General features: G+C 34.6%; 1 protein-coding gene across 1 annotated transcript in view; it reads left to right on the top strand.

The window, feature by feature from the left end:
• The first annotated feature begins 2,827 nt into the window (after positions 1-2,827).
• LOC126966419 (protein rolling stone-like) overlaps positions 2,828-27,861 on the top strand; it is a 42,200-nt gene continuing 17,166 nt past the window's right edge. The window contains exons 1-3 of the mRNA XM_050810450.1: positions 2,828-3,053; positions 19,340-19,703; positions 25,130-25,240. Coding sequence (XP_050666407.1) covers positions 19,394-19,703; positions 25,130-25,240 — 421 coding nt within the window. The 5' untranslated portion in view covers positions 2,828-3,053; positions 19,340-19,393. The remainder of the gene's footprint in view (positions 3,054-19,339; positions 19,704-25,129; positions 25,241-27,861) is intronic.

Here is a 27,861-nt window from a genome sequence, read left to right as displayed (position 1 = left end):
GGATCCTAACCATATACCGAGGCATGCCACAGACTGGAACACTCAAGGAAAACGCAAACGCGACCTGTCATTGACGAAGCAAAAGACATCGGAAAGACCTGGAGTGAAATCAAGAGAGTTACAGGAACTTTTACCAGTTGGAGGCTCCTTTGCACAGGATGCCAGCTAGATTATGGGTACCACAACGGTGCCTATTTCTGCCGGAAGCAGTAATGTGTAAATATTATTGTGTTTCGGTCTGAAGGGCGCCGTAACAAGTGAAATTACTGGGCACAATGTAGTGCCGCTGAGAATTTTTGGGTTTTCAAGAATTCTGAGCGGCACTGTAATGTTATGGGCAGGGCGTATCAAGTACCGTAAGTAAGTAAAGAAAAAGGTGACCAAAATACCCTTGTCTTTTACAGTTGGAGGCATGCTAATCATTCAATCTAGAGAAAAATTGTACAAAAATTTATTAATTGTGCACCAATACTATTTAAGAATGTTGTATTTTGTTTGTAATAAATTAAAAATGCTTCTAATTCTGAATTTAAACTATGGCGATATTGAGTGAGACAGGTAAGTTAGCTCCGCTCGATTCTTCAAGGTCATTGGCTCGGTCCCCAGCCTTAACACATCTTCGTTATCTAGATATCTTGTGCATCGCATCTAGGTTTCTATCGAAGCAGAAAAGACAAATTTAAAAAAGAAATTGAGTGTAACCCTCCAAATAATTAAGTTTTTGCACAAATTTTACCTGATTTTGGCCGTTCATAAGATACTCTTGTATTACACATGTAAAAATAATTTTATATTACAATTGTACAAAAAAGAAAAGTTCCCTATAGAGCGAGGAGTCCGACAAGGAGACCCCATGTCACCCAAATTATTCTCATCAGTTTTGGAGATGATTTTTAGGGATTTAGATTGGAGTGAGAGTGGAATGAACGTGAATGGCGAGAAATTAAGCCACCTACGCTTTGCGGATGATCTGGTTCTATTCTCTGAGTGCCCACGAAAGTTAGAGCAAATGTTGCGACAACTTGCAGATCGTAGTGCAAAAGCAGGACTATCCATGGACACCTCAAAAACAAATATCATGACGAACACTTTAAAAACATATAAAATCAGATTAAATACTGAACAAATAGAGTACGTCGAAGATTACATTTTTCTAGGACAGTTAATTTCAGGAACTAATACTATGCGTAAGGAAATTGATAGGATGATAGCAAATACTTGGAAGAAATACTGGTCCTTCAGTGAAGTTATGAAGGATAAGGGAATGCCAATTAAAGAGAAAAGGAAGGTTTATAATATGTGTATCTTACCTTGCTTGACCTATGGTTGTCAGACATGGGCCCTAACCGAACAATTATCAAATAAAATAAATGTTTGTCAAAACAGCATTGAAAGAATCGGAGTTAAAAGAAGAGATAAAGTAAAATTGAAAGATACATAAAGTATGACTAAATTCAAAGACACAAAATCAATATGCAGAACACTGAAATGGCGATGGATAGGACACATGTTAAGAGAAAAACAAGAAAAATGGACTAAAATAATAACTGACTGGTATCCCAGAGATGGTAGTAGAAGAAAAGGGCTAACTAAACTAAACTAAACGCTGGGAAGATGAAGTAAAAAGAGTAGCTGGACCTCAATGGATCCAAATAGCGAAAGACAGAGAGGCGTGGAAATCTTTAGAGGAGGCCTTTGTCGAAAGACAAGCTGCTTAACATAATATCATAATTTAGATTTATGTTTATATTTATCTATCTATTATGGTATCGTTTATAATATTTGTGAACAGCAATAAAGACTTATTTTACTTTATAATTTAAAAAACCCTTCATTAGAAGGTATTTTCAGTGGGTGCATAAAAGCATATACACTGTAATTATTTAAAAAGTTTAATATAACTATAAATTAAAAACAAAATGGGTTCTCAATAACAAAGTTTATCAGCCACCTAAGTGGCACCCGTCTTTGTGCATAATAAATGGACCAGCCACCGCTTCCCGTGTCCATTTTTTAGGTAAGGCAACGTCTAATGCCACTTCAAGCAAAGAAGACTAAACGGGAACAGAAGATATCATAATATCATAAATTTACACTTAATTTAGCTTCAAGTAATTCATGATATTGCAACTTTCAACACGTGATTTACCGAATATTAATATGATTAAATATTGTATTATTAAGTTTTATTTGTCGCATGGACATTTAATATATGGATCGGGAAATGATAATTGACATATTGAAATGCAAAATAATATAAAATATAACTAGTGGACCCGAAAGACATTGTCCTGTACACACGTCTTAAATTTGAAAAATTGGTCCAGCCGTTAGGGGGAGTTCACTAACATACACATGAGCAGAAGAGTTATATTATATGGACGGAATTGAGAATCTAAACCAATCTCAAATTCACTGGAACACAAATAAAAATCAAAATCGGTCCAGCAGTTTAGGAGGTGTTTACTGTCAACACACATACAGAAGAAATATATATATTAAGAAATATATAATAAATAATATATATAAAGATGTATTCTAAGTATTTAATCTTAGATCAGACATCGTATTTTAAGAGACCTTTTAAGTGTGATGTCTATGATGTATTGGACACCAAGGTCGACCTTTTCCATATCCGTTCACTATATTTGTGAATTACTTTCATTCATACACTACCTATACATAGCCAATCTCATGCTTCAAGGATAGTTGCCATGTGTTCAGTGCAGTTGCTCTTTTTGAGCCTTGATTGAGAACTACTATCGCTATTCGAATTTCGAATGTTTTTAAATCTGTTTACATCTAGCTCAGTTTGCCGCGCGCAGACCAATGCGCTTGTCGCGTGTGCACAACACAGACAATTATTACACATCGTATTACACGGTCGGTGCGCGCTTTAAAAATAATATTAATCTATAGATATGCTGTGACTGGCGACTAAAAATATATATTATAAAAAATTACATTCAAATTTGGAAGGTCGTTAAATTATTGCTGAAAATTTCCTTTGAATGCAGTGACTTGATTTCCAGTCTCAGTTTCTCTTCTTTTGAGTAAGTATACCTACCATGGATTTTTTTTACATTAATGTAGTGTGTGCTTTGATGAACAAGGGAGATATGATTACAAGTTTGGCCATTCAGTCGTATGCGCACTTCAATAGAATTAATTGGAAATGTAACAGTAGATAAAAAGCAAATTAATTACTTCCAAAAACTGTAAAGTATCAATTTCTTGATTTATTTATTAACGTGCGCTTATTCTGTACTTTTAATATATAATATACTAGCTTTTACCCCCAACTTCGTCCACCTTGAATTACTTTGGGGCTTATTTTTTATTTTTTATGATACTTTTCAAATAAATCACAATATACAAACTTCTCTTTCCTTCTGATACAGCGCCCTTGTCATTGCGGACAGTTTTTAGTATTTCTATGCGAACTTTAATGTCCTATTTCATCACCATGTAGGTCAGAAGTACAAAAAATGCTCGAACCAATGTTTATAAATTATTTCTTATCAAGTGCCTAAATCCATACAAACTGCCATACTCTATTTCAACCCCTCCATTTTTTGCAATAAAAGGAAGCCTATGTCCTATTTCAAGCTCTAGTCTATCTCTGTACTAAATTTAATCAAAATCGGTTTGGTGGTTTAGGCGTGAAAGCGTAACAAACAAATTGACATTCACATTTATAATATTAGTAGTGATTTCAGAGAGTGGATGTTTGATTAGAATTATCTGTCCGGATCTGGAAGTAAATAGTATAAGGAATTTTGGTCATGATATTTTAAGATAAAACAAGACAATTAAAATTTTTATATTTAGCAACTCCTTTGCAGGAAATAATTCTTTCTAACAACAAAATTGTTTTTTTACTATAGGTACTTTAACGTAAATATAATAAAATTAAAATAATATAAATATTGTGATGTGGTAATACAAGTCTAGTACAAAAAGCTACTCTGTGTGCAGGCCCCACAAACTCATTGTACGCTGGAAGTCATCTCCAACTGACTTTGACTTGACTTCTGTATATTCAATGACATCGCTCAAGATCTAGAACTCAATCCGATATGAACAAACAAGAGAAGCAAACTAACTGTCACATCAAATTATAAATCAATAAATACAATTGTACGAGTATCACAAATGACTAAGAATTTTAAGGCACACTATTTAATATCGATTATACATTTATTATTATTAAGGTTATTATAATAATTATAAATAAAATGAAAAACAATTTAGAAATTCGACTTATTTGAATCCTGGTAATTATTTAAATATAAGTAAGGAAAACAGAAGATAAAAAGTAAGGATAAAGTAACATTTAAATAAGACGCGTGTAATTGTAACTGTGTGTTTACATTAGTTTTTATGCGTAAAAGTTTTTTTTTAGTTTACCCGCAAGACGTTTCGACGAGTTTTACGCAAAAATTTAATGTGAATACACAGTTACACGCGTTTTAATCCTTTCAAAGTGTTTTATTTAAATGTGTAACAAAAAAAAATGTGTCGCGTTAATCAAAGAATATACAAATAAAATAACATTTTTAGCGAAAATAAAATCAACAACAATGATGAAAAAAGATAAGAAGATCTGGACGATTAATGAGTAATCATTATAAACATTGATACAATAATTCTTCGTGCGGATAATCATGAACCCACGGCCATACCACGATCACGTAAGGACGACGCAATAAGGTCGCATTTTCCTTGTTTTCTATAACCATGAATCAATTCCTGTTATACCTCGGAGCTCACGCGAAACACATGAAGGGAAACAATTAGATAACTGACGTAATATAACATTTATCGAACGTAACGGAATCTCTTACGAAAATATGTATCCGAAGTTGTTATTGTTTGGAAATTATAAGCCGGCTCTATGGCCTACTGATTCGGAAAATCTTTAAGCAAATGCGTATATCAATGACTTTGTTTGAACATACTAATTTTAAATTACTAATTAAAAGGTCGGGACACTGTAACAGAATATTTACAAATGCAACATTTCGAAAATCCAGAAATTTTTATACATTATTTTCAATTCTGGCTAATTGGGCTGGCACACACCCGGGGAACTCTCTCACTTTAAACTGGCAGAAAAGAACTGTTTAGGTTAGTACTATCCGGCAGAGTTTCATTTTGTACAATGCCTCCAGGTTCCTCAAAACAACAGTTATTTCTGAAGGGAATTCGAAGGCTATCGGGAGAATAGGCGAGAGATTTGTTTTGGCGGTGCATGCACTGATTAAAAACATATGAACGCTGGTGTCTCATGGCTATGTGCTATGCCATAAACAGGTTTTTCTGAATATCAAAGTTATGTTGCAAATCAATGGCATGCAGGCAACAGCACGGGATAGTGTGAACGAGAACCAGAACAAATTTGTTTCTGCAATCCAGACTATTCTATTCGAAATCTCGCATGGGTCGGCTTAACTTCATCATGCCTATCCCTAGAAGACACTGATGTATGCGTTCTTTGTTTAAAACGTAGGTACAATATTATTTAAAACTTTACACCCTTTGCCGTATCTCCACAATTTGAGAGTACGTACCTCACGGCTCGTATAAGAATCGATATTGATATACCTATCGAGTGACGATCAGTTCAGTGAAAATGAACAACATGAACAGATGACCTGATGACACATCATTTAGCCACGACAAGGAGTGCCTGTTCAAGAGCATGACGCGTCGACCAGTCATCACCTCCCTAGACCATATCTCAGGGAAGGAAACCCCCCCTTTTTTAATTTGAAGTGGCAAGGATCTGTTTTGATAGGTCCCATCTTCGTGGCAAGAACTTCTTTCCCTATCTTTGGGCAGTAATACGTCGTTTGGGGACTGTATAGATCACAGACATAGATCCAATTAGTTAACCCAAATCCCTTCGTCTGTATGAAAACCAAGTGTGCCCTTTTTGTGTACCTAATGAACTAACGAACCTACGTCGTTAAAAATGCCAGTGCGTCGAGCCTAACTTTTAGCCACTCACCTCATCATTAGTTGACGTTTTCAGTACATCAATAGTCGGTATTGCTTAATACTAAAGTCGGCAATGTTTAAATCATAATCTATACATATAAATAAAATTGGAGTGTCTGTTTGTAATATTGAAATAACCGTTTTTTACGACATGTATATGAATAAATATACGGTACCACCTTGGTATACAAAATAACATTTTTTTAAAAATTTTGTCTGTCTGTTTGTTCCGGCTAATCTCTGAAGTGGCTGGACCGATTTTGATGGGACTTTTATTGGCAGGTAGCTGATGTAATAAGGAGTAACTTAGCCTACGTTTATTTTAGAAACATTCTTTTATTTTAGAAAAATAAAGTAATGTTGCAATGTCCAGGAAACGATCTAAGTCTAAAAATCATTTATATGGCAAAACACCGTTTGCCGGGTCAGCTCGTAAAAAATAAAATTTGAGCGTCAAAGGAAGAGCATTGCTCCTCTTTTAGACACGCGAAGACATACACTCGCGCCATCTATTCGGATCCATGTCTGTGGTATACCACATATAGATCAGAAATAAGACCATTGATCCAAATTTCCACCAGACCTGCGTCGCATAAAGTGCCATAATGACGTTGGACATCAATGCTATTATAAGCTATATTCTTAATAAGTAGAAAACTCATTTCGCTTGAGCATCGCCTCGTCAACATCATTTCCGTTTACCTAAGCGTTTTCCTCCCAAGCCTTCCCAGATTTTCCTCGACACAATATTTCTTTTAAATATTGATAAGAATGGGAGTCTTACACAAATCAGAAATGATACTGAATATCATTTTCATTTTAAATAATAAGTATAGGTAATATCAAACTGATCTGAATACCAAAACACTAAATATATCTTCTATCACCTGTTCCACAGTTGACAACTGCAATCTAGTTCACACAACTGCATCTATTTTTGGTTTCACTAGATTTTAAACCGACAGTTAAAAGAAGGGGACAAGTGTTAGTCGCTTACTGGTCGTATGAATCTGGTTCACGCAGCAAGGGTCTGTAAATTAAACTAGGTATACGAAAAAAAATTAAGAAAAAAACAACTGACTTCGGAAACACCATTCTAAAACATAGAATACAATATGCACTAAAAAGTGTAAAATATTATTGCGTATTTTTATACAATCTATCAATTCAAGTTACGATTATGTTTATTTTTGGAATCGGTGTCCTCCCGCCGCGGCCTCGCTCTTGCCTCTCGCCTCCTCACGTCGCGCGTGCGATTCAAGCACATCTCACCTATAACTATGTATGTAGTTACAAACTTAACTTGGCTGACCCCGACTCCATAACTTTACCATAACGACGTTACGGTAGGTGACTCAAATATCCGGATAGCATAAAAAATATTTGGCTGAGTATCGTTAATTTGCTCCTAAGAATTGAACAGTTTATGCAATGGAGCCACACGCGAAGCACCAGCTTTCAAATAAAAAAAGAATTATCAAAATCGGTTCACCCAGTCGAAACTTCTGAGGTAACAAATATAAAAAATACCGAAGAATTGAGAAACCCTCCTTTTGTAAAGTTGGTTAAAAATAGCATGTGATGCGGCTAGCAATTTTTTCCATATTATTTGGTGGCAATAAGAGTACGTTTTGTTTATATATAGTTTAAACACGTGATAGGATTTGTTACGGCCGAACCATCGGACTCGGTCTGGTAGAGGACCATATTCGATGGTATGTCGCATTGTCGATCGCACAAACTTATAATTATTACCTTCCGGACCGTCCGATGGTCCGGCCGTACCAACTCCGACCATTTGTTTAGACCCGCGCACGACTATAGCTCCCGCCCGCCACTAATTCATATAAATTGACAGGCATTATCAATAAATCGGGTGAGTATGGGCAGAACCCGCAGAAGGCTGTGTGCCGAAAATTGTTGCTTTTTGACGGACAGTAAGGGATTTGAGACGCGCTTGCAGTACCATCCGTACCATTTGGTACAAATCTACTGCTATCTTAATATATATAAATTACGTGACACGTTGTTTGTCCTCGATGGACTCCTAAACTAATGAACGGGATTTAATGGGGATTACTTCATGGAGTGCAGTTTGGTCCAACTTGAGAGATAGGATAGTTTTTATTTCGATTTGGGAGCCATAATTATTATTTATCATTTAGAAGTCTTTTAAATCAATTACTGAACGTCAATACTTCCACCCATTCGAAGATATACACCTTACACCTGAGTAGAACGCACGCGAGAAACTCAAACTTCTTTTTTTTAATTAAATTTCGTTGCAAATAAATGTATTAATAAGACAGCCTGACTTTGGTCGCTCAATTCCCAAGGTGTTATGTTACAACCTTTACGACATAAACTTTTAAAAACAATTCTTATGATTTTAATAATACATTTGATTGTTATATTAATTTCCATAATCGTCTTGGCTTTCTAGATTTATTCTAACGTCGATGATAACAATCACAGAACGGCTGCGTTCACTCACCTTAAAGTCTCTTTCGATATATAACTCCAAATTTCAATTCAATCATTGTTAATTCGTAAACCACCAGTTAATTTAAACGAATGGGTTCAGATTTCTGCAAATTCTTAACAAGTTAGGCTTCAAAAGCTATATTCTTAATACCAATGTAGTAGAATGTAGTAGATAATAATAGTTCATGTTGTTTTAAACTTAATGTACTTGATATATTTTGTTACTTGATTTGCATGTTGTGGCACCTATATTCAGTGCACTTACAATTTTATTTAGACATTTACTTATTTTAAGATTACTTTTAGTGTAACTGTAACTGGATGTCCTTAAATAAATAAATAGATAAATAAATAAAATAAAAAATATCAACTTGGTAATTAGAGACATTTATAATATAATTTCAAATGTTTATAGAATGTAAGATCTAACTGCCGAGTATAAACCAATAATATGAATAATTGAGTACAAATAGACATTTTGCTTATGATTGGTTTATTTGGGCGTATATCGTTTCTAGGTATAATAAAATAAAACTCAAATAATTTATTAAAATTAATTGATTACAAATACAAGTATAAATCGTGAAGCTCGTGGACGGCAGGTAAGGTGCCCATGAAATTGTTGAGTTAATTAAGTTTTATTAATTATTGAGTCATGTGTTAGTAATCTAAAAATATATAAGTTAAATAATAATAAAAAAATACATCAATATGTATCAATATGAACTTGTAACCTCACGAATTTCTTTTTTTTTCGACGAAGACGCGTACGTTAAAATTACTAAAAATTGTAGTAATAATATCATTCAGCCTAACGAAACTCTCTTAGAAAAAAATAAACTTAATATTATAAACAGCTTACTTTCTGTAGGTAGGTCTGGCCTTAGGTGTCTGTCCGCTTGGGTTGTTTTTTTCTAGACGAAGCTATACCGCTCAAAGTCACGCGTGGCGAGTGTATGTACTTACCTTTATTACATTTGGCTTGACACCGACTTCAAAGCTATCAAAATGTAGCACATACAAATAATAGTATTTTATTAATATTAAAGGTAAAGGTTTGATTAAGAGGTGTATTAAATTTAATTTTTAGTTATTTGATACTTTTCAGTTTTTGAAGTCGGTTTTTTTAAACGTAGTTTATTTTTTATTTTTTACGTTTTAGTGTCAGTTAATAATAATATATAATCAACTTGAATGAAAACTCCAAAAAAAGCTGTACACAGAAAACAATTATGTCATCCAGGTAGACGAAAATTTTCATATAAATGTTCATAAAATGAAAACTACTGGGCCAAACTATGTAAGAATCATATCATAAATATCAGAGTAATCGGTGTACACACATAAAAAGTACCGATCTAATTAATAACCTCCACCTTTTGGAAGTCGGTTAAAAATAGCGATTCACTCGATTGTATGAAACGTGCAGTCATTGATAGATTGACAGATGACTTTAATCTTGTAACAAACGGAGATAGCCGAAATCCACTACGTTTTAAGCAACTGTTCGCTTTTACTATTTCAAACTTATGTCTCATCACTGTACGTTTCATACTAAACTAAATTTTGAATTTTTACTTAGGCAATCCCGGCTCTTATTCCGTAGTATTTACATCCTCTTTGTAATCATTATTCATAAACATTAATGACATGCGATTGTCGCGGCATGTTTTATTAGATCTAATTACTTGTAATAAAAGTTCAGTCATGCGAGGTAAACGCGAGCGCACTCTCCTTACCGGAATTAAAAATATTTGTATGTACCGACATTTATAAATGAATTTATTATTTTACTTTATATGACAAAAATAACAAACTTAGTTTATAGAGCATATACATTTATTATTGGGATTAATTACACAAATTAAATTTAAAAACAAAATTTTTGAACGATGCGGGACTTGAACCCGCGACCTCTCGGGTTTCGTGCGAGCGCTCTTTTCACTGAGCCAACCATTCAAGTCACGTATCGTTGCTAAATCTTGTATGTCTTGTTCAACTCTCAGGTGGTGGCTTCATCTACAGGATCTACTTTACAGTTAATGACCTGCTCAACCATCATTCTTCAAATTAGACAATTGACTTGAGATGTCGCTCTTACAAATTTAAATAATTTGTTATTTTTTAAAGAGATAACTCTCACTTCTGGGATTAATGCATTGGTATGTACGATAGTGACTAGGGTGCTCATGGCGCTCTGAGAGAGAAGAAGCGGCGCAAGATACTTTCCCAGCATTCTTTTTTTGCGCTGTACTGTCATTTCTGAACTGTACTGAAATTACATCAAAAAGAATTCTACAATTTTGAGAAAATAAAGGCCTTTATGTCTTTTAAATATGTATAATTTTCAAACTCTATCCGTTTATTAATAACGCATAGAGCGTTCTAAATTCAAATCCAAATATTTTTATTCAAAATGGGATATTATGAATTCACTTATTGAACTTCAAAACCAAGTTAAGTATATTCGACATCAATAAATATTCAATTATAAATCATCATCAAGACAAATTCAAATATTTTTAATAAAAATATGATTCAAAATCACTTATTGAACGTCAGTAGCTACTACCACCCATTCAAAACAGACTGCCTCATACCTGAAAAGAACGGACGCAAGAAACTCAGCGGGCTTTTTTTATAAAAATATTGATTACAATGTATAAGCGGAGTTCACAAGTATTACTATAGTGAAGAGGGAATGTTTTTCCTGTGGGTCAGCTTCTGTGCAAATATTTTTGAAGTTATACTTGTTATGGTATGAGAAAATGATGAGAGTGAAATTTTAAGTTGAGCGCGCATCACTTTAACACAAAAGTAACAGGTTGAAGTTGGTTCCTAAAACATTCTGACGTTTGCGTCATTCGTTTTTTTTTGCTTTCTATGTTCATTATAAGACAGGCAAAAGGTTCAAGCATATACAGCCGTATTCATTATTGAAGTTATACTTCTTTAGGCGCTTTATGAAAAAATGATGAGAGTGAAATTTTAATGCGCGCGCATCACCTTAACACAAAATTAACAGGTTGAAGTTGGTTCCTAAAACATTCTGACGTTTGCGTCATTCGTTTTTTTTTTGCTTTCTATGTCCATTATAAGACAGGCAAAGGGTTCAAGCCCATACAGCCGTATTCATTATTGAAGTCATACTTCTTTAGGCGCTTTATGAAAAAATGATGAGAGTGAAATTTTAAGATGCGAGCGCATCACCTTAACACAAAAGTAAGAGGTTGAAGTTGGTTCCTAAAATATTTTGACGTTTGCGACATTCGTTATGTTGTTTTGGTTTCTTTTTTTGTTTTGGAATTTATGGCCTGGTATCTAGACCTTTAGGCCATGTCTTGAGTATTTTTATTTGGTTTATTATAATAATGTTTTGGTTTCTTCATCCATTTTTACGACAGGCAAAGGGTTCAAGCCTATACAGCCGCGTTCTTTATTTAATAATTAATTGTCAAAGCCATTTTTGCAAGATTTTTACAAAACTGTTCTTTCTGAAAACGTAGAATAGAATGAGGAATAAATAATTTTAATGATTTTTGTTTCATTAGGCAAAGAAGTATAACTTCTTGCGTGCATACATAAATACACACACACTTTCTTTTTCTCTTTAAACTTAAAAACTCCATATTTCCACTTTATGGCTGCCCACGTGCCCAGTACTCGAAGTTAAAATAAAAACTTGATAGAATATAGAACCAGCTTTAAGCCAACAAAAAGATATTCCTTGTTACTGACAAAAAAGAAGATATTTGTTTTATTTTAAGCATTTATAATGTCAAACTTCAAGTATTTCTGGCTGTTGTTTGTAGTTTTTATGATTCCTTAGCTATTTAATAAAAGATTACCAGTCGAGCCACGTTTTTTCAGGATCCCGTGAAGGCATCAATTAGCATGAAATAGTGGTGTCTTGATGCTTTAATGTAACTTCTAAATAAACACAAATTAATAACCCCCAATCAAATACTTCCATTTAAGTTAAATATTTTTTAACACGCTGGTAAATCAAGATCTTACTTGAGCCAGTCATGAAAATTTGCTAATTATAGTGTGCCTCAAAAGTAAATTGTATTTAATTTATTTGGATTATTAAATCTATGTAAAATACGAGAACCACAGTTTTAATTTTTTTTGTATGGTATGACCCATATAGCCCAGTGGTTAGTGACCCTGCCTACTGAGCTAGAAATCCCGGTTTCGAATCCCGGTAGGTGCTATCATTTTAAATATGAGGAATATTAATGTTTGTTTCCGAGTCATGGATGTTTATTTGTATTTATGTATGTTTAAGTAAGTATATTGTATTAAATATATCGTTGCCTTGCACCCATACTACAGGCTATGCCTAGTTTGGGGCAAGATAATTTGTGTAAGAGTGTGTCAATATTATGTATCTTTATTTTATATATATATAATTCTTCAGTTCGTGTTTTGACAGTGAACTCCTCCTAAGCGGCTGGACCGATTTGAATGAATTTTCCTGTGTTTTTTCAAGTGGATTCGAGGATGGTTTAGATTCTCAATTTAGTCCATACATAATTATCCTGCACATGTGTATGTTAGTGAACTTCTCTCAGGAGAGCCGTTAGCGGGTGGACTGACTTTACAAATTAAAGACGCGCGTACACGACATGGTCTGTCGGATCCGCTAATTATATTACACTAGCTGACCCGACAGATGTTGTTCTGTTCATATTAAGAAAAAAACTCTTGCGGATGGAATTTCGTAAAACCCGTTCTTAGCTGACCTCTACTCGGCGAAAGGAATATTCCTACCAAGTCAAGTCTCTACGCCAAATGGTCCCAGAGATATCGTGATTAGTGACTATATACGTGGAAATCGCTTATATATATAGAAGATAGATATGTTTTAATTTATCATTTAAAGTCCTCGGTTTCTTTAAAATAAAATATTAGTATCTACAGAACCCTGAGCGTGTTAGCAAGTCTCACAAACGTTCGCTATGCCTATTTATAAGTTGAGTTATTTTATCGATTTGTAAAAATAAAGTAAATCACCAATCTAAAATATAAATAACATGTTTTACATTATTGTAATGGCATGCATACGATATAACTTAGTTACACAAGTTATTCATTGTTTATTTTCTACAACAAATAATAAGTGTGGTTTAATTTGTTAAAATTAATATATTTTCATGAAAAATTGTTATAATAAATGCAAGTGTGTGTGGGCAAGTCGGTCGCGGGAGACCTCGTAGAACATTCGTCGACCAAATTGGGGACGTTTTGAGAAAAGGAGAGGTCCGAAGCACCCGCAACCGGCGAGCATGAATGAAAAGAGTAATGAATGTAGAGGAAGCGTGTGAGGTTTGTAAGGATAGAAGCAGATGGCATGCCTACCCCGACGGGAACAAGGCGTGAGTGTGTGTATGTATGTATGTAAAAATTGTTATATTTTATATAATACATTATAACCGAAATAAGACAACACACTTACATTAAGAATTGGTCTCTGCTGCGCACCAACTAGATACCGCAGGCGTAGTTGCAAAGTGCGGCAACTAATACTACGCCCAAGCGTACTTGAGCCAGTCTCGAACAGTGCTTTGACGTGCCACATGTTCTGTTAAACTTTGCTAATAATTGAAACTAAAATTCCGGGTTGCGTTGTAAATGTAACACTACAAGAAATAAGAAAGCCACTGGGATCACATATCGTCAGTAAGTAAAATGGTACGAAGCGTTTGTCACAAAATTTGAAAGATGCCATTGAGTGCCAAGATGTCACGCGCTCAGGCATCTAAAAGTTGCCGTAATAAAAAGCTATTGTTCTTAGATAGTGCGGTATCTAGTTGGAGCGCAGTGAAGACCAATCCTTAATCTAAGACAACACTCATTTTCACTAACTATCATGTGCCTGGGCAAGGAACTTGAGCTGTCATTGGATGCAAAGATGTCCAAAAAAATTGACTTAATATATACCAGCGTTAATACAGCTTGGCAGAGATACTATGAGCCGATTTTGCGTGAAAATACCCTGAGTTCAATCCCACATACAACATTTGAGTCTTCTGCAGGGCACATAGGTCGGGTATATGGCCGTACCGAAAGACGAAGTGTTATCCTCCATTGGTCCCCTAAAATATGTACTTTACCAATAGGAGGCTCCTTTGCACAGGATGCGGGCTAGATTATGGGTACCACAACGACGCCGATTTCTGCCGTGAAGCAGTGTGTTTCGGTCTGAAGGGTGCCGTAGCTATTGAAATTACTGTGCAAATGAGACTTAACATCTTATGTCTGAAGGTGACGAGCGCAATTGTAGTACCGCTCAGAATTTTTGGGCTTTTAAGAATCCTGAGCGGCATTGCATTGCAATAGGCAGGGCGTATCAATTACCATCATCTTAACGTCTCGTGCTTGTCTCGTCCCATATTTTAATAAATAAAAAATCTTTCAAATCAACATTACTTTAAATTTACTAGTTTCAACGGCATTGATCCGGATTATTTCTTTACACAATAAGTTGTGTTAATTAAAGTAACCTTTATCGTTATAGTTATCGTTTTACAGCGAGTTGTCTGTTGTCAACAAGTTGTTAAATTTATAAAATACTAGCTTTTACCCGCGACATTGTCCGCGTTGAATAGTTACTTTGAGCCACATGTAGGTCAAAGTTTCAAAAATGCTTGAATATTGATTTATAAATTATTTCTTATCAAGTGGCTAAATACAAAGTTTCATGGTTTTATCTTCGTTAATGACGAACCCCTCCATTTATTTTTTTGTAATAAAAGCCAAAAAAAGTAGCCTATGTCCTTTTTCAAACTCTAGTCCATCTCTGTACTAAATTTTATCAAAATCAGTTCGGTGTTTTAGGCGTGAAAGCGTAACAAACAAACTTACATTCACATACATTATATTAGTAAGGATTATTATCCTATACATTATATAGTTACAAGCTGACCCAGAAAACGTGGTATTGCCGATATTAAAATCACGATACAAAAGTAACTGTTGATCGTAGATGGGTGAAAATTTGAAGTTGTATGTATTTTTTAATGCTGACTCATAATCATACAAATTTAAAAAAAAAATGTCAAAAAAAATGAAAAAAACAATCGTGTGGACCACCCTTAACATTTAGGGGGATGAAAAATCGATGTTGTCCGATTCTCAGACCTACCCAATAGACTCAAAATTTCATGAGAATCGGTAAAGCCGTTTCGGAAAAGCTGAAAGTTTAACACCATGACACGAGAATTTTATATATTAGATAAAGATATGCATTTATGCGATGAAACTATTGTAAATATAGTCTAACTGTATACAATTCTGAAACAGAAGATCCCCAATTTTAAGCAAAGAGGATGTAAATACTACGTAATAAGAGGCGGGATTGCCTAAGTAAAAATTGAAGTATAGTTTAGTATGAAACGTGCAGTGATTTGACAAAGTTTGAAATAGTAGTAATTACAGTGTGGCGAATGGCGTCGAAGTATAATCCGGCTAAGTTTGAAAGCTAGTTACAGATACATTGCTGTCACCGTTTAGTGACAAGATCTTATCTATCCATAGTTATGTCTAATATAGTTATAGTCCAATGCTTTATGTCGATAGGTTATTGAAATGTAATTCTACCTCTAGTAACTTAAACTAAAGACAGATAGGTTATTGAAAACGGCCTTTAGTGGATCTCCGTTTTTAACAAGATTATAGCCGTAATCTGTCAATCTAACAATGAATGCACGTTTCATACAATCGAGTGAATCACTTTTACCTAAAGAGTTTCGCTAAGCTGGTCAAAATAATAACGATAATAATTCAACAAACCTGAATATATTTATTGTACCTAATATGGATTCCCTCAAACTGAAACGATAATAAACAATAATTATGTGTTTACATTAAAAAAAAGATCAAGTTACGCAAACAAAGAGTTTATATTGAGGAAGAATCAGGTTACGCAAAGAAACACAATTATTATGCTTAGTTATTCCGTTTCTTATTATCTTTATAGGTTAAACGAATTTATTCGTGCAATAGAAATTTAACCAGTGGGAGGCTCCTTTGCACAGGATGCATTCTGATATTTCTGCCGTGAAGCAGTAATGTGTAAACATCACTGTGTTTCGGTCTTCGGTCTGAAGGGCGCCGTACCTAATGAAATTACTGGGCAAATGAGACTCAACATCTTATGTCTCAAGGTGACGAGATAATTTTTGGGTTTTTCAAGAATCCTGAGCGGCAATGTATTGTAATGGGCAGGGCGTATCAATTACCATCAGCTGAACGTCCTGCTCGTCTCGTCCTTTATTTTCATTAAAAAAATGATATGATATGCTTACATATTTAAAGAATTGCTAAGTTAGTTCTCAAGATAGTTCTTTTTTTTAATTTTAATAAGCTGTTAGCTTAAAATCGTTACTAAGCATTTACATGTGGGTTAGAGACTTGTAAGTTGGGCCCCAAAAGGACATCTCTGATTGAACACATTTTGAAATTGGCGTAAAGGATTGCCCTAACTAGAGTTGGAAACCCTACTATGTAATATAGTATCCTACTGTATTAGGGCCCGACTACTATATTTCTGAAGAAAGTATATAGTCGGTAGGTGAAACTACTATATTTCAAAGGCATCAAAGCTATTTGGTATTCCTTAAAAATTAATAATTATAAAAAAGTCTATAAAAAACAAAAATATTGTTGTAAGACAAAAGAAGAAGAAGAAGAGAAAAAAATAAAAAATGATGAGAGTGAAATTTTATGATGCGCGCGCATCACTGTAACACAAAAGAAACAGGTTGAAGTAACACAAAAGAAACAGGTTGAAGTTGGTTATTAAAATATGTCTTTTAAACATTGACAATTATTGACATTTGATAGATTTCTGATAAATTACATTGATTGTTTGTTTTATTTATTTAGAGCATTGTTAACAAGACCAAACCAAACTAAACCAAAATACAATAAAATAATATTAAAATAGATTTATAACTGCAAAATTACATTGACATAAAAGCAAAACATAATGACGTTTGTACCTTTTTGATGTTATTGAAGATAAACTTCTTTGACTATTACGTTGCGCGCGCAACGACATCTAAAAATAAAAGTAACATGACATTAATTTTTTTTTTTTGGTTTCTTCGTCCATTATTAGGACAGGCAAAGGGTTCAAGCCAATACAGCCGTATTCATTAATATTCAATAATTTATTTCACGGTTTTTAGAATATTGTTCTTTCTACAGTAGAATAGCACGACGAATAAATAATTTAAGGGAAAGTATACACACTTTTTTTATATTTTCGTTATCTACTTATTCTATATTTATGTGGGTCATAATTTTTGAACTACTATTTTTGACTGACAAAGAGTTGGTTACCCTAGCCTTAACAAAAAAAAATGTTGGTTGTCCAGGATATTTAGTAATACCGACCAACGGGCAATATTCCTAGAAAATACGAGATCCATACGATAACTCTGCGAACATTCTAGAAAGGATTCAAATATCAGGAAGGAGTTGAGCGGGTAGGAGTAGGAGTAGATAACCTTAGTTTATTTGACCCATTTCCAAATATTGGTTATTTTGTATGATGTATTTTATTTATAATTTGGATGTATAAATCATAATCTAGTCCCAGGCTGTCCGATCACTTAGGTATTCAGCTGTGGAGTAATAGGATTTACGACAGAGCCATTTTTTTATAAAACACTAGCTGACCCAGCAAACGTTGTATTGCCGATATTGAAATCGCGATACAAAAGTAACTGTTGATCGTAGATGGGTGAAAATTTGAAGTTGGATGTATTTTTAATGCTGACTCATAATCAAACAAATAAAAAAAAAAATTGGCGTGGACCAAAATTTCATGAGAATCGGTCAAACCGTTTCGAAGGAGTTTAACTTTAAAACACAGCGACATGAAAATTTTATATATTAGATTTAAATTTATTTATAGATAGTGTCTGAACAGTGGCGGGGACTTTTTTATAAAAGTGTATACATTTACCCTTAAAGCTATTATGTATCTTATGAAGCCTACCAGCATTAGTTACAATCAGTCCCTTATTTCTAGTGTTATTATAATAAAAATCACTATTATGCGAAAATTTAATAAATAATGTAGTTTCAACGTAGACAATCTAATCGCTTGCATGATAAGTAAAATTCGAATGCAATCGTGAGCGAAAATCAAATCAAATTATGAATTAATTCACACGCAATTAACATGTCCGTTCACCCTGACTTTTACAAAAGTATACGAATTTACGCAATCTCTAAACTTATGTATCTGATCGAAGCAGTGTTGCCAAACAAAACCTCCGATAGCCTCGCTATACGCAGGGTCAAGTTGGATCTTATCTGACCCGACAGACGCTGTTCTGTTAATATAAAATAATTAGGATTAACGTCGTATTTGTGAAAACGGCTTTTACATTACCGCCTTATAATTGCCAATTTTGAAATATTAAAATGGAAACAGTATGTTATCTTTAAGAGATAGACATATGCCATCCAGGACTTTTCTGTAGATCTATATAAGATAGACAATTTAACCATGCATTATTTTGTTATGTCTCAAAGGATTTAGACAGCGTTTTCGTTCAAAGCTCGCAAATGGCTTGTTTTTTCCGACATCTCCAACAAATTTCGTTAATATATACAGAAATATAAACAAAAACTTAAGAAATTATATACTAAAATCTTCCTCGAGAACCACGCTACCTATTGGTAAAAACAGGGTGAAGATAGGTAGGATAGGATAGCAGTAGTTTTTGAGTTTATCGGGAACAGACACACAGACGCGGCACATGACTTTGTTTATAATATGTAGTTTCGTTCTTATGCAAACAGTGCCTTATATTTCATTATTTGTTCACAGCAAGGCGACACGGACATTTCCAGCGACAACTAACATATTTGGACAGAACTCAGAATGACTAGTATGGCGAACTGGAAGGAAAAAGCGCCGGATAATTTTTATGCATGCTGTACGGCTGCTCTGAGGGTAGGAAACGAAAAGCCGGAAGAGTTCGCGAGGTCATGGCTGCCACTAAGCCCGTTGTGGTGGCGCGTGATGATATTTACGTGGACAGCCGCTATCACTACGTGGTCACTGATTTCCTTCTGGGGACCTCGAGAAATGTTTCTGCTGTATATGACGCATTGGGGCCTAGTAATGATCCTCTTAGAGTCACTATTTGGTATCATTGTCTGCTTGAAGTCACAAAAGGAATTGGAACCAGGTAATTTATCAATATATTAATCAGGGTTTGCAACCGTACTCTATTATTGTACTCTATTTACGTAGGTGTGGTTTTTTATGACAATAATGGAAGAGACAAACAGGACATTCAGCTGATACTTATTGATACGCCCTACCCATTACATTACTTTATAATATATGACACTATTAGAGTACGTTAAAAAATTATTTTTACATAAACTCACTTTTTGGTCATTCCCATTTATATCAAATTAAAAAAAAATACTATATATTTACTGAACTTAATATGCTTATACCAATCAGCCAAAAAACTCAAAAACCTGAAAATATACTGTCAATGGGACAAACTGTTGCAGGTAAAGACATTTCACTAAAAATGAAAAAATAATTTACGTCTTTCAGAAATACTTGGCAACCCAAGTAAAGCGTGTCTTCCCCAATACCGCATTTATCGTAATAAAATCTCTTTTTTCTGTTCTTTTAAATGTGAAAACTTCTGAAGCGGCGTTGAGCACTTTTCTTGGGGTGGGTATAAAATTTTAAATCGCGTCAGGACACGTGGCCCGATTGAAACTTCGTAAGACAATCGTTGAAATTATTGATGAAAGATCTGTACTTCTAACTAATTATAGTTCGGCTATTTAAACTTAATAATCATACATTTGGTCATTGGACCAGTGGTTGAACCGTTATCATCGCGAAGCCGAAACACCGCGAGGTTGAAGGATCGAATCTCAACCCTAAAATATTTTTACAGTTTAATTTTGTATCTGGTTGGTTTTGAAGACATTAAAAGGATACATTTTAAAACAGGAAACAAAGTATTAATATATTGATTCCAGTTACTTTTCATTTGATTTGATTTTTTTTTCTGTCAATATGAGTGAATTTTAAAAAGAAATTCGAAGATTTTTTTAACTATTTATTACAAAAAAAGAAAAGATGCAACGCAAAAAAAAATTGTGACGTTTATAATTCGTAATAATGTATTGCGCATTATAAACGTCATAATTTTCATTAGAATTTTTTTATTGTATTTTAGTATTATAATAATCACACAAACAAAAATAATTATGTTAATTGAAGAAATGTGCCAATCTCCAAGCAGGCATTGCCTGTTAAAAATAAATTTTATACAGAGCTGTGCCATACATATATGGTATAATTTGTGGTATGTTCCATATTTCGACTTTGTTTTTAAACTATGTGATTTGTCTATATGCATAAAACGTCATGGGGTACCAATATAATCGACGCACATAATCGTTTAATACAATCATAATGTAGTCCCAGGCGGTCTCTTCGCTAACGGCCGTTCCCAATATACTATCTACAGATAGAGATACAAACTTTCCATACAAACTTCTATCCCTGGTAAGCTATACGTCGTCCTATTGACAGATAGCGTGTACGGATAAGGTGAGTTACCATCTATAAGTTTATTGGGACAGAAAAGTCAACGATAGTTACGATTTTTATCTCAAGTAAGTGATAAGACTGAATATTGGGAACGGCCGTTATACAATCATAATCTAGTCACAGGCGGTCTCTTCGCTAAGATAGTCTGCAGTTGAGTTGTAACTAAAGCTACTTTTGATTGGTCTGACTACTGAATGACTTCATTAAGATGGAAGTCTCTCCCCATTTCAACGCGCGGCTATTACACTAAGAGCGCTTTCGCACTACGTCCGATCCCAATCCGAACCGTCCCTGTGAAAATACGGTCCGGTGTAGTCGAGAAGTATTTCTAACGGTTGACGGAAAGAAATCGGATGACGGAAGCCGGATCTAGTGCGTAAACTGCCATAGAAATAGTTCTAAGACTACTTCGGACCGTGTTTTTACACGGATACGGATCGGATTCGAATCGGACGTAGTGCGGAAGCGCACTAAGTATCTGTGACACAATGACGTTTGTCTTATGCAATCTATTTTTGAGTGCGATTCTGTCGCTGTGCAACATTGTATGTATTGAGTTCAATATATTCTAATAATACATGTAAATAGAACGACGGCCACGGATTATATTCTACGTTTGTCGTGCTTCTTTTGGAAATGACGGGTATTGTGCCTCATTATAACCGGGAAATTTAATGGAGCGACTTAATAACTTTATAGCACCATTTTCATCATTTGGAGCCGTCCTTTGCATAGATGCCGGCTAGATTATGGCATATATACCACAAAGGCGCCTATTTCTGCCGTGAAGCAGTTTTGTGGATGGAACAGAATAATATAAAAGTCGCGATACAAAATAGGTGTTCATCGTAGACCTGTGAAAATATGTTGTATGTATTTTTTAATGCTGAATCATAATAAATATAAAATATTTAGAGGTCGCCTTTATCATTTAGGGGTATGAAAAATAGATGTTGGCTGCTTCTCAGACCTACCCGATATGCACACAAAAATTCATACATATCGATTCAGCCATTTCGGAGGTGTTTGGTAACAAACATCGCGACGCAAGAATTTTATATTTTAGAAGATATAGGTACATTAAGAGCACCGCTTTGTTGTAGTTTACTGACTTCATTGAAACGACATCAAGGTCGAGAAGCTCTTCAAAACAAAATCACAATACAAATGGAAAGAATTTGTTACTATGTCCTCGTCCCGGTTAGATGAAAGAACAAGGTCTCTCCAGTCATAATTTATCTTCAACACAAGTTATGGTGACGCAACAGAGGTTCTTCGCCTTTGGCCATGAATTATTTGTGATAAAAAGTTACATTAAATTATTATAGTAAGTACTCAAAACAGTTATGGAAATTTATCTTACATAAGTTTATTTAAATGTTAAAATGAATTATTTAAGAATGTTTCTGTCGACATCTACCTACATTAAAATGCATTTTTGGTTTGTATGCAAATGCACTGCGGCAATCGTGAAGATTTGACTAAAAATAATAAAATATGCACCCATGAAGCAGAACGTGAAGCGAAGCAGAAGCAATAGAAGTAGTAGTAGATGCGAAACATTGAAACTATTGTCTATGGATAAAGTCACGGACTAGTAAAAAATAAGGACTCCGTGTCACCTTACATAACACTGTAGCACCCACTTACACTACTACAGGTCGATAGGCGGCCATTATGAGAATTATTGTCATCGTCTGTGACAGATCAGTTTGCGTCTCAATAAAATATTTTAAAAATGCCGTCGTGCGTTGTGAAAAAGTGTAAAAACGATACTATATAAGTATTTCTGGCCATTGGGAGAATAAATTGTGTAACTTGTATCCCCCGTAACCGCACATACACTAGCATAACGGTGCTTCATTTGCTAATATCACGGCGCGGAGTCCTTCTTTTTTTACTCGTCCGTGGGATAAAGTATTCTTCTTCTTTGCGTGCCTCCCTGACTAGCGATGGCTGCCAGTCAGCTGTGTAATTTTTATTTTTTTGTCCTTCGCGAGGCGAAATATTTCTGCCGCACTCGCGATTCCTGTCCACTCTCGGATGTTGCGAGCCAAGACTTCCGGCAACTTTTCCCATCATGATGAGTTGCAGGAGTTGGTACCTCTCGTGCCTCAGCACGTGCCCCAAATATGCGACTTTCCTCATCTTGATGGTTTGCATGAGTTCGCGTTTTCGATTGACGCGGCGCAGAACTTCCACATTCGTGACCATGTGCGTCCAACTAATAGCCAACATACGTCTATATGCCCACATTTCAAAAGCTTCTATACGTTTCCTGATGTCTTCTTTAAAAGTACACGCCTCACATCGTATTGAAGTATGGGCCACGTGTAACAGTGCAGTAAACGAGTGCGCAAGGAAATCTTAAGACCGCGGTTGCAAAGTACTTTTTTGCTTTTACTATAGATGCTTCGAGCCACTTCAATTCTGGTCTTGACGTCTTGGTTGCTATTCTAGTTCTCATTTAACCACGTAGTAACCTAGTATTTTCATTAGATACGACGCCCTTCAAACCAAAACACAGTAATGTTTACACATTACTGCTTCACTGCAGAAATAATCCCTCCCACTGGTTTTTCATTGTTTTCACTGTGTCATTTTTATTCTGTTTTTTGCAGAAACAGATATAATAGGGGTTAAATAATGAAATTGCCATTTTATTGCAATAGGTACTCCAAATTGACATAGAACCTTCAGTAACCTTAACGGACTACCATTTTTTTTGCGTGATATAATGTGGTGTGGCAACCGCCCAAAGACATCTGCAACATCAGCAGTCAAAAAATGCGATGCCGGCTATTGAGGTGGAAGTATGCTCTCTTCTTGCTACTATTGAAGGTCCCTAAGTCGTTTTACTTTGACTGCTGCCTTCGCGCAAACTTGCAAGCAAAAAGTTGGTAATTATCTGTCGCAATTACATGCATGATACTTATTAAATACGAAAAAATAAACATGAATTAATACATGTGAAACAATTTTGACAAACACATACTACGTACCATTTTTATAAATACAACTATTTTTAAAATACTTAATTATATCTATACAGCCAATACTGAAAATAATTTATTAGTAGATAATAAAGTATTCAAATTTTTATTTTTTAGTATATCATCTGACATCTCAACTCAAAAAATCAATAATATTTGAAAATTTAGGTAAAATTAAAAGGTTTCATTTTAAAGATGGATTATAACTGCGTAGAAAATGTACCAAAAAATATCCCAGGTTGGTTCGTCAATCACAAATTACTGTAAGAGAATAAAATAATACCTATGTTGATAAGAACATAAATTTTAGTTTTTTTTATTTACGAGTCAAACCCTTTCATTATTTAACACTTACCTACTATTTGACGACCTGTATAGCCGAGTGGTTAGCGATCCTACCTACTAAGCTCGAGGTCCCGGGTTCGAATCCCGGTAGATGCTGATGATTTTATAAAGACCACCATGTTCACAAAGCATCCATACACAAACGATGAATTAATCTCTAAAAGCTCTAAAGGTTCATGCATCTAATATACTTATTGAAGTAGGCGTTACTTTGCGGAAATCCATAATTATCCAAATGTTTGCTCCATTTTGAATCTCGTGCCAGATTTTGGCGACTCAACATGTCCAGAGGATGCCTCGCGTAGAGGCGAAACACTTGTCGAATTGTTTAAAAGACAAATATTGACGGAATTAACACTAAAGAAAACTCAAAACATTTGCATCCAATATACTATAATTTATATTAATACACTTAATTATTTATTACTTTTTATGAAATAATTTATATTATTTAAACGCGACTCATATATTGGATGCAGCACCTTATAAACTAATTTGTTTATGTATATTACAGCCATTGTAAAATTGTTGTTGTTGAGTTTCTTGTATTTTTACGAAAATATTGTGGTAAATTCAGTAATTTAAAATAAATATTTATTGAGACGATTCAAAAGAGCTTCGTTTAAGCCTAATTGAATAAAGTTCATTTAATTTTGACTTTGACTTTAATATGACTCAATGGTTTCAGATAAAACCGACGGCTTGCCCTGGTACGTGAAGACGTATTGGGTTCTGTACAACATCACTGTCCCTCTTGCGTTCCTCATATCACTCTTCTACTGGTCTATTCTACAAACTTGTAAGTATTTTTTATTATTTATACTTGATCATGGAAAAGGTTTGCAGTCGAAATTGTGGCTCTTGAATTGAAAATGTTTGAAGCTGTAATGTATAGCACTGCTGTTGTAACATTAGTCATTAGTGAAGTATTCGTTGACGTTCAATAAACAACGAGAATATCAATTGTTTATGGATACATTAACTTTCACAGATAACATTAACACGTTCATTCAAATTAGCACCTTATTTCGTGGCAGTAATGTTCAAAGTCATTAGAATTTGATTAAGAGTTTGATTATAGTGCGAAAGAATCGGACGCGAACACTAGACACTAAGAACATTTTGGTTTTGCAATTTAAATGTAATTATTTGGCAAAAATTATTTATTTATTTATTTATTTATTTATTAAAGTAATCAAAAGCGTACACAACAATTATTTTTACAAAATTAACCTAGGTTTTACATAAAGCCACTAAATGTAATCCTTACATAAATTTTAAATTATAAAAAGAAATCATATATTAACAGAATAGACTTAAAAATGTACTATATATACTAACAAATAAAAGATTACAATAGCGCGCGCGTGTCTGTGTGTGTGTGTGTGCGTGTGTGGTGTGTGTGTGCGTGTATGGTGTGTGTATGCGTGTGTGGTGTGTGTGTGTGCGTGTGTGTTTGTGTGTGTAGCGTTACCTATTATTATTATTTTTTACGATGATGTTTTATTATTTCTGTTTTTAACTTAATTTTTGCTTAGTGAAATACGTCAAACTCAGCGTACTGTTTATTATAAATTCGTGACAGACGCGGAATTATGGAATTTTGGGCATAATTTGTATTAGGTTTGGGAACATGTAAAAGGCGCGTGTGACGCGATCTTAAAGATTGAGCGTTTAATGAAAAGGCTGACAGTAGACTAGGACAGTCGATGGAGCCACTCAAAATTGCTTGCAGAAGTAACATGTCACTTTGATTCCTTCTTTGTTCCAGTGTGTCGATACCATAGTGAGAACACGCTTCCTCATAACTGTTGAATTCCTTAAAATCTTTAAAAGTTAAGTATTTAATAAACTGTTTCTGTATGGTTTCAAGCCTTTCGATATGTATAATATATTGGGGTGTCCAGACATTACATGCGTATTGAAGAATACTCCGGACGTACGCAAAGTAAAGTGCCTTTATACATTCCAGATTACTGAAGGAACGGGTCACTCGTTTTATGAAACCTAGTTGTTTGAAAGCTCTATTTGCTACATTATCAACGTGCTCATTCATTGAAAACTTAGCATCGATTTGGATACCCAGGTCTCTAACCGCAGTCACTCTGGGTATACATGTGCCATTAATTTTGAAGTTAAATTCAATTATATTTTTTTTACGAGTCAGAGTAATATGATGGCACTTTTTAACATTAACTATAATTCTGTTCCTTGCGTAGTATTCTGTCAATGCATTTAGGTCATGTTGTAGTTTATGACAATCGTCAAGTGAACGTATTTTGACAAATATTTTTGTGTCGTCAGCGAACATTAAATACTGTGCAAGGTGGAAGCAACTTCCAATATCAAATAGGTAAGCGTTATATAAAAGCGGACCTAGGATGGACCCCTGTGGTACTCCTGAGGGTATTATTACAAAGTTACTTCTAGCACTACCCGTCACAACTGCTTGCATACGGTTCTTAATGTATGAAGTAAACCACCGAAGTAAGCTCCCATTTACGCCTAGCACGCTTAGTTTTTGCAGTAGAATTACGTGATCTACTCGGTCAAATGCTTTTTCGAAATCCGTGTAGATCACATCCACTTGATATTTCTCGTCCATGCTCTGTACTACGTAATCCGTAAAAACAGCTAAATTTGTAACGGTAGAACCGTTCTTCATAAATCCGTGCTGCTCGTAAGGAATAGATCTAGTTATAATGGGGCATATGTATCTATAGACAACTGTTTTGAATAACTTACTCATTGCGTTCAGAATCGATATGGGCCGGTGATTCTCTATTTGGGCTCTTGATCCGGTTTTATGTAACGGTACTATAAGTGCTTCTTTCCACACATCAGGGAAACTACTGAAGACGTTAATGGAGAGATTAAATATTATGGATAGCGGTAAGGCTAAATTGTTAGCACACTTATTTAAAAAAATCGGTGGGATTCCATCACTGCCAGCTCCCTTATTAGTTTTTAAAGCTTTAAGCAATTTACGAACCTCATATACACTTATAGTAATTTTGCAAATGGTTTCATTATGATTCAAGTTTAGAGAACTTGGTTCATCGTACGAGTTTGCTGGTTTTACAAAGATGCTCTCAAAGTATAGACTGAATCCATTACAAACTGAAGTTTCACCTGTGTAAGTACTATTACCAAGTGTAAGCTTAGTGGGGTATCCTTGTTCACTGTTTCTAAGGGATTTAGTATAAGAGAAGAGAAGTTTAGGATCTTTACGAATGAAGCATTGCATACGCTCAGTGTAGTTTGTGTAACACCTGCTCTGTACGAGTTTTTGGCGAGCCCTGAGCATAACAAACTCGTCGTAATCACGAGGACTTTTTTCCATTGTCTATGCTTTTGAAGCTTCTCTTGCACTATATGAATTAGAGACTTAGAATACCACACAGGGAAATTAGTTTTATG

Source organism: Leptidea sinapis, chromosome 10 (assembly GCF_905404315.1).
Source record: "Leptidea sinapis chromosome 10, ilLepSina1.1, whole genome shotgun sequence".
Taxonomy (NCBI): domain Eukaryota; kingdom Metazoa; phylum Arthropoda; class Insecta; order Lepidoptera; family Pieridae; genus Leptidea; species Leptidea sinapis.
The sequence above is the reverse complement of the archived record's forward strand: the minus strand, read 5'-3'. Positions and strand labels throughout refer to the sequence as shown.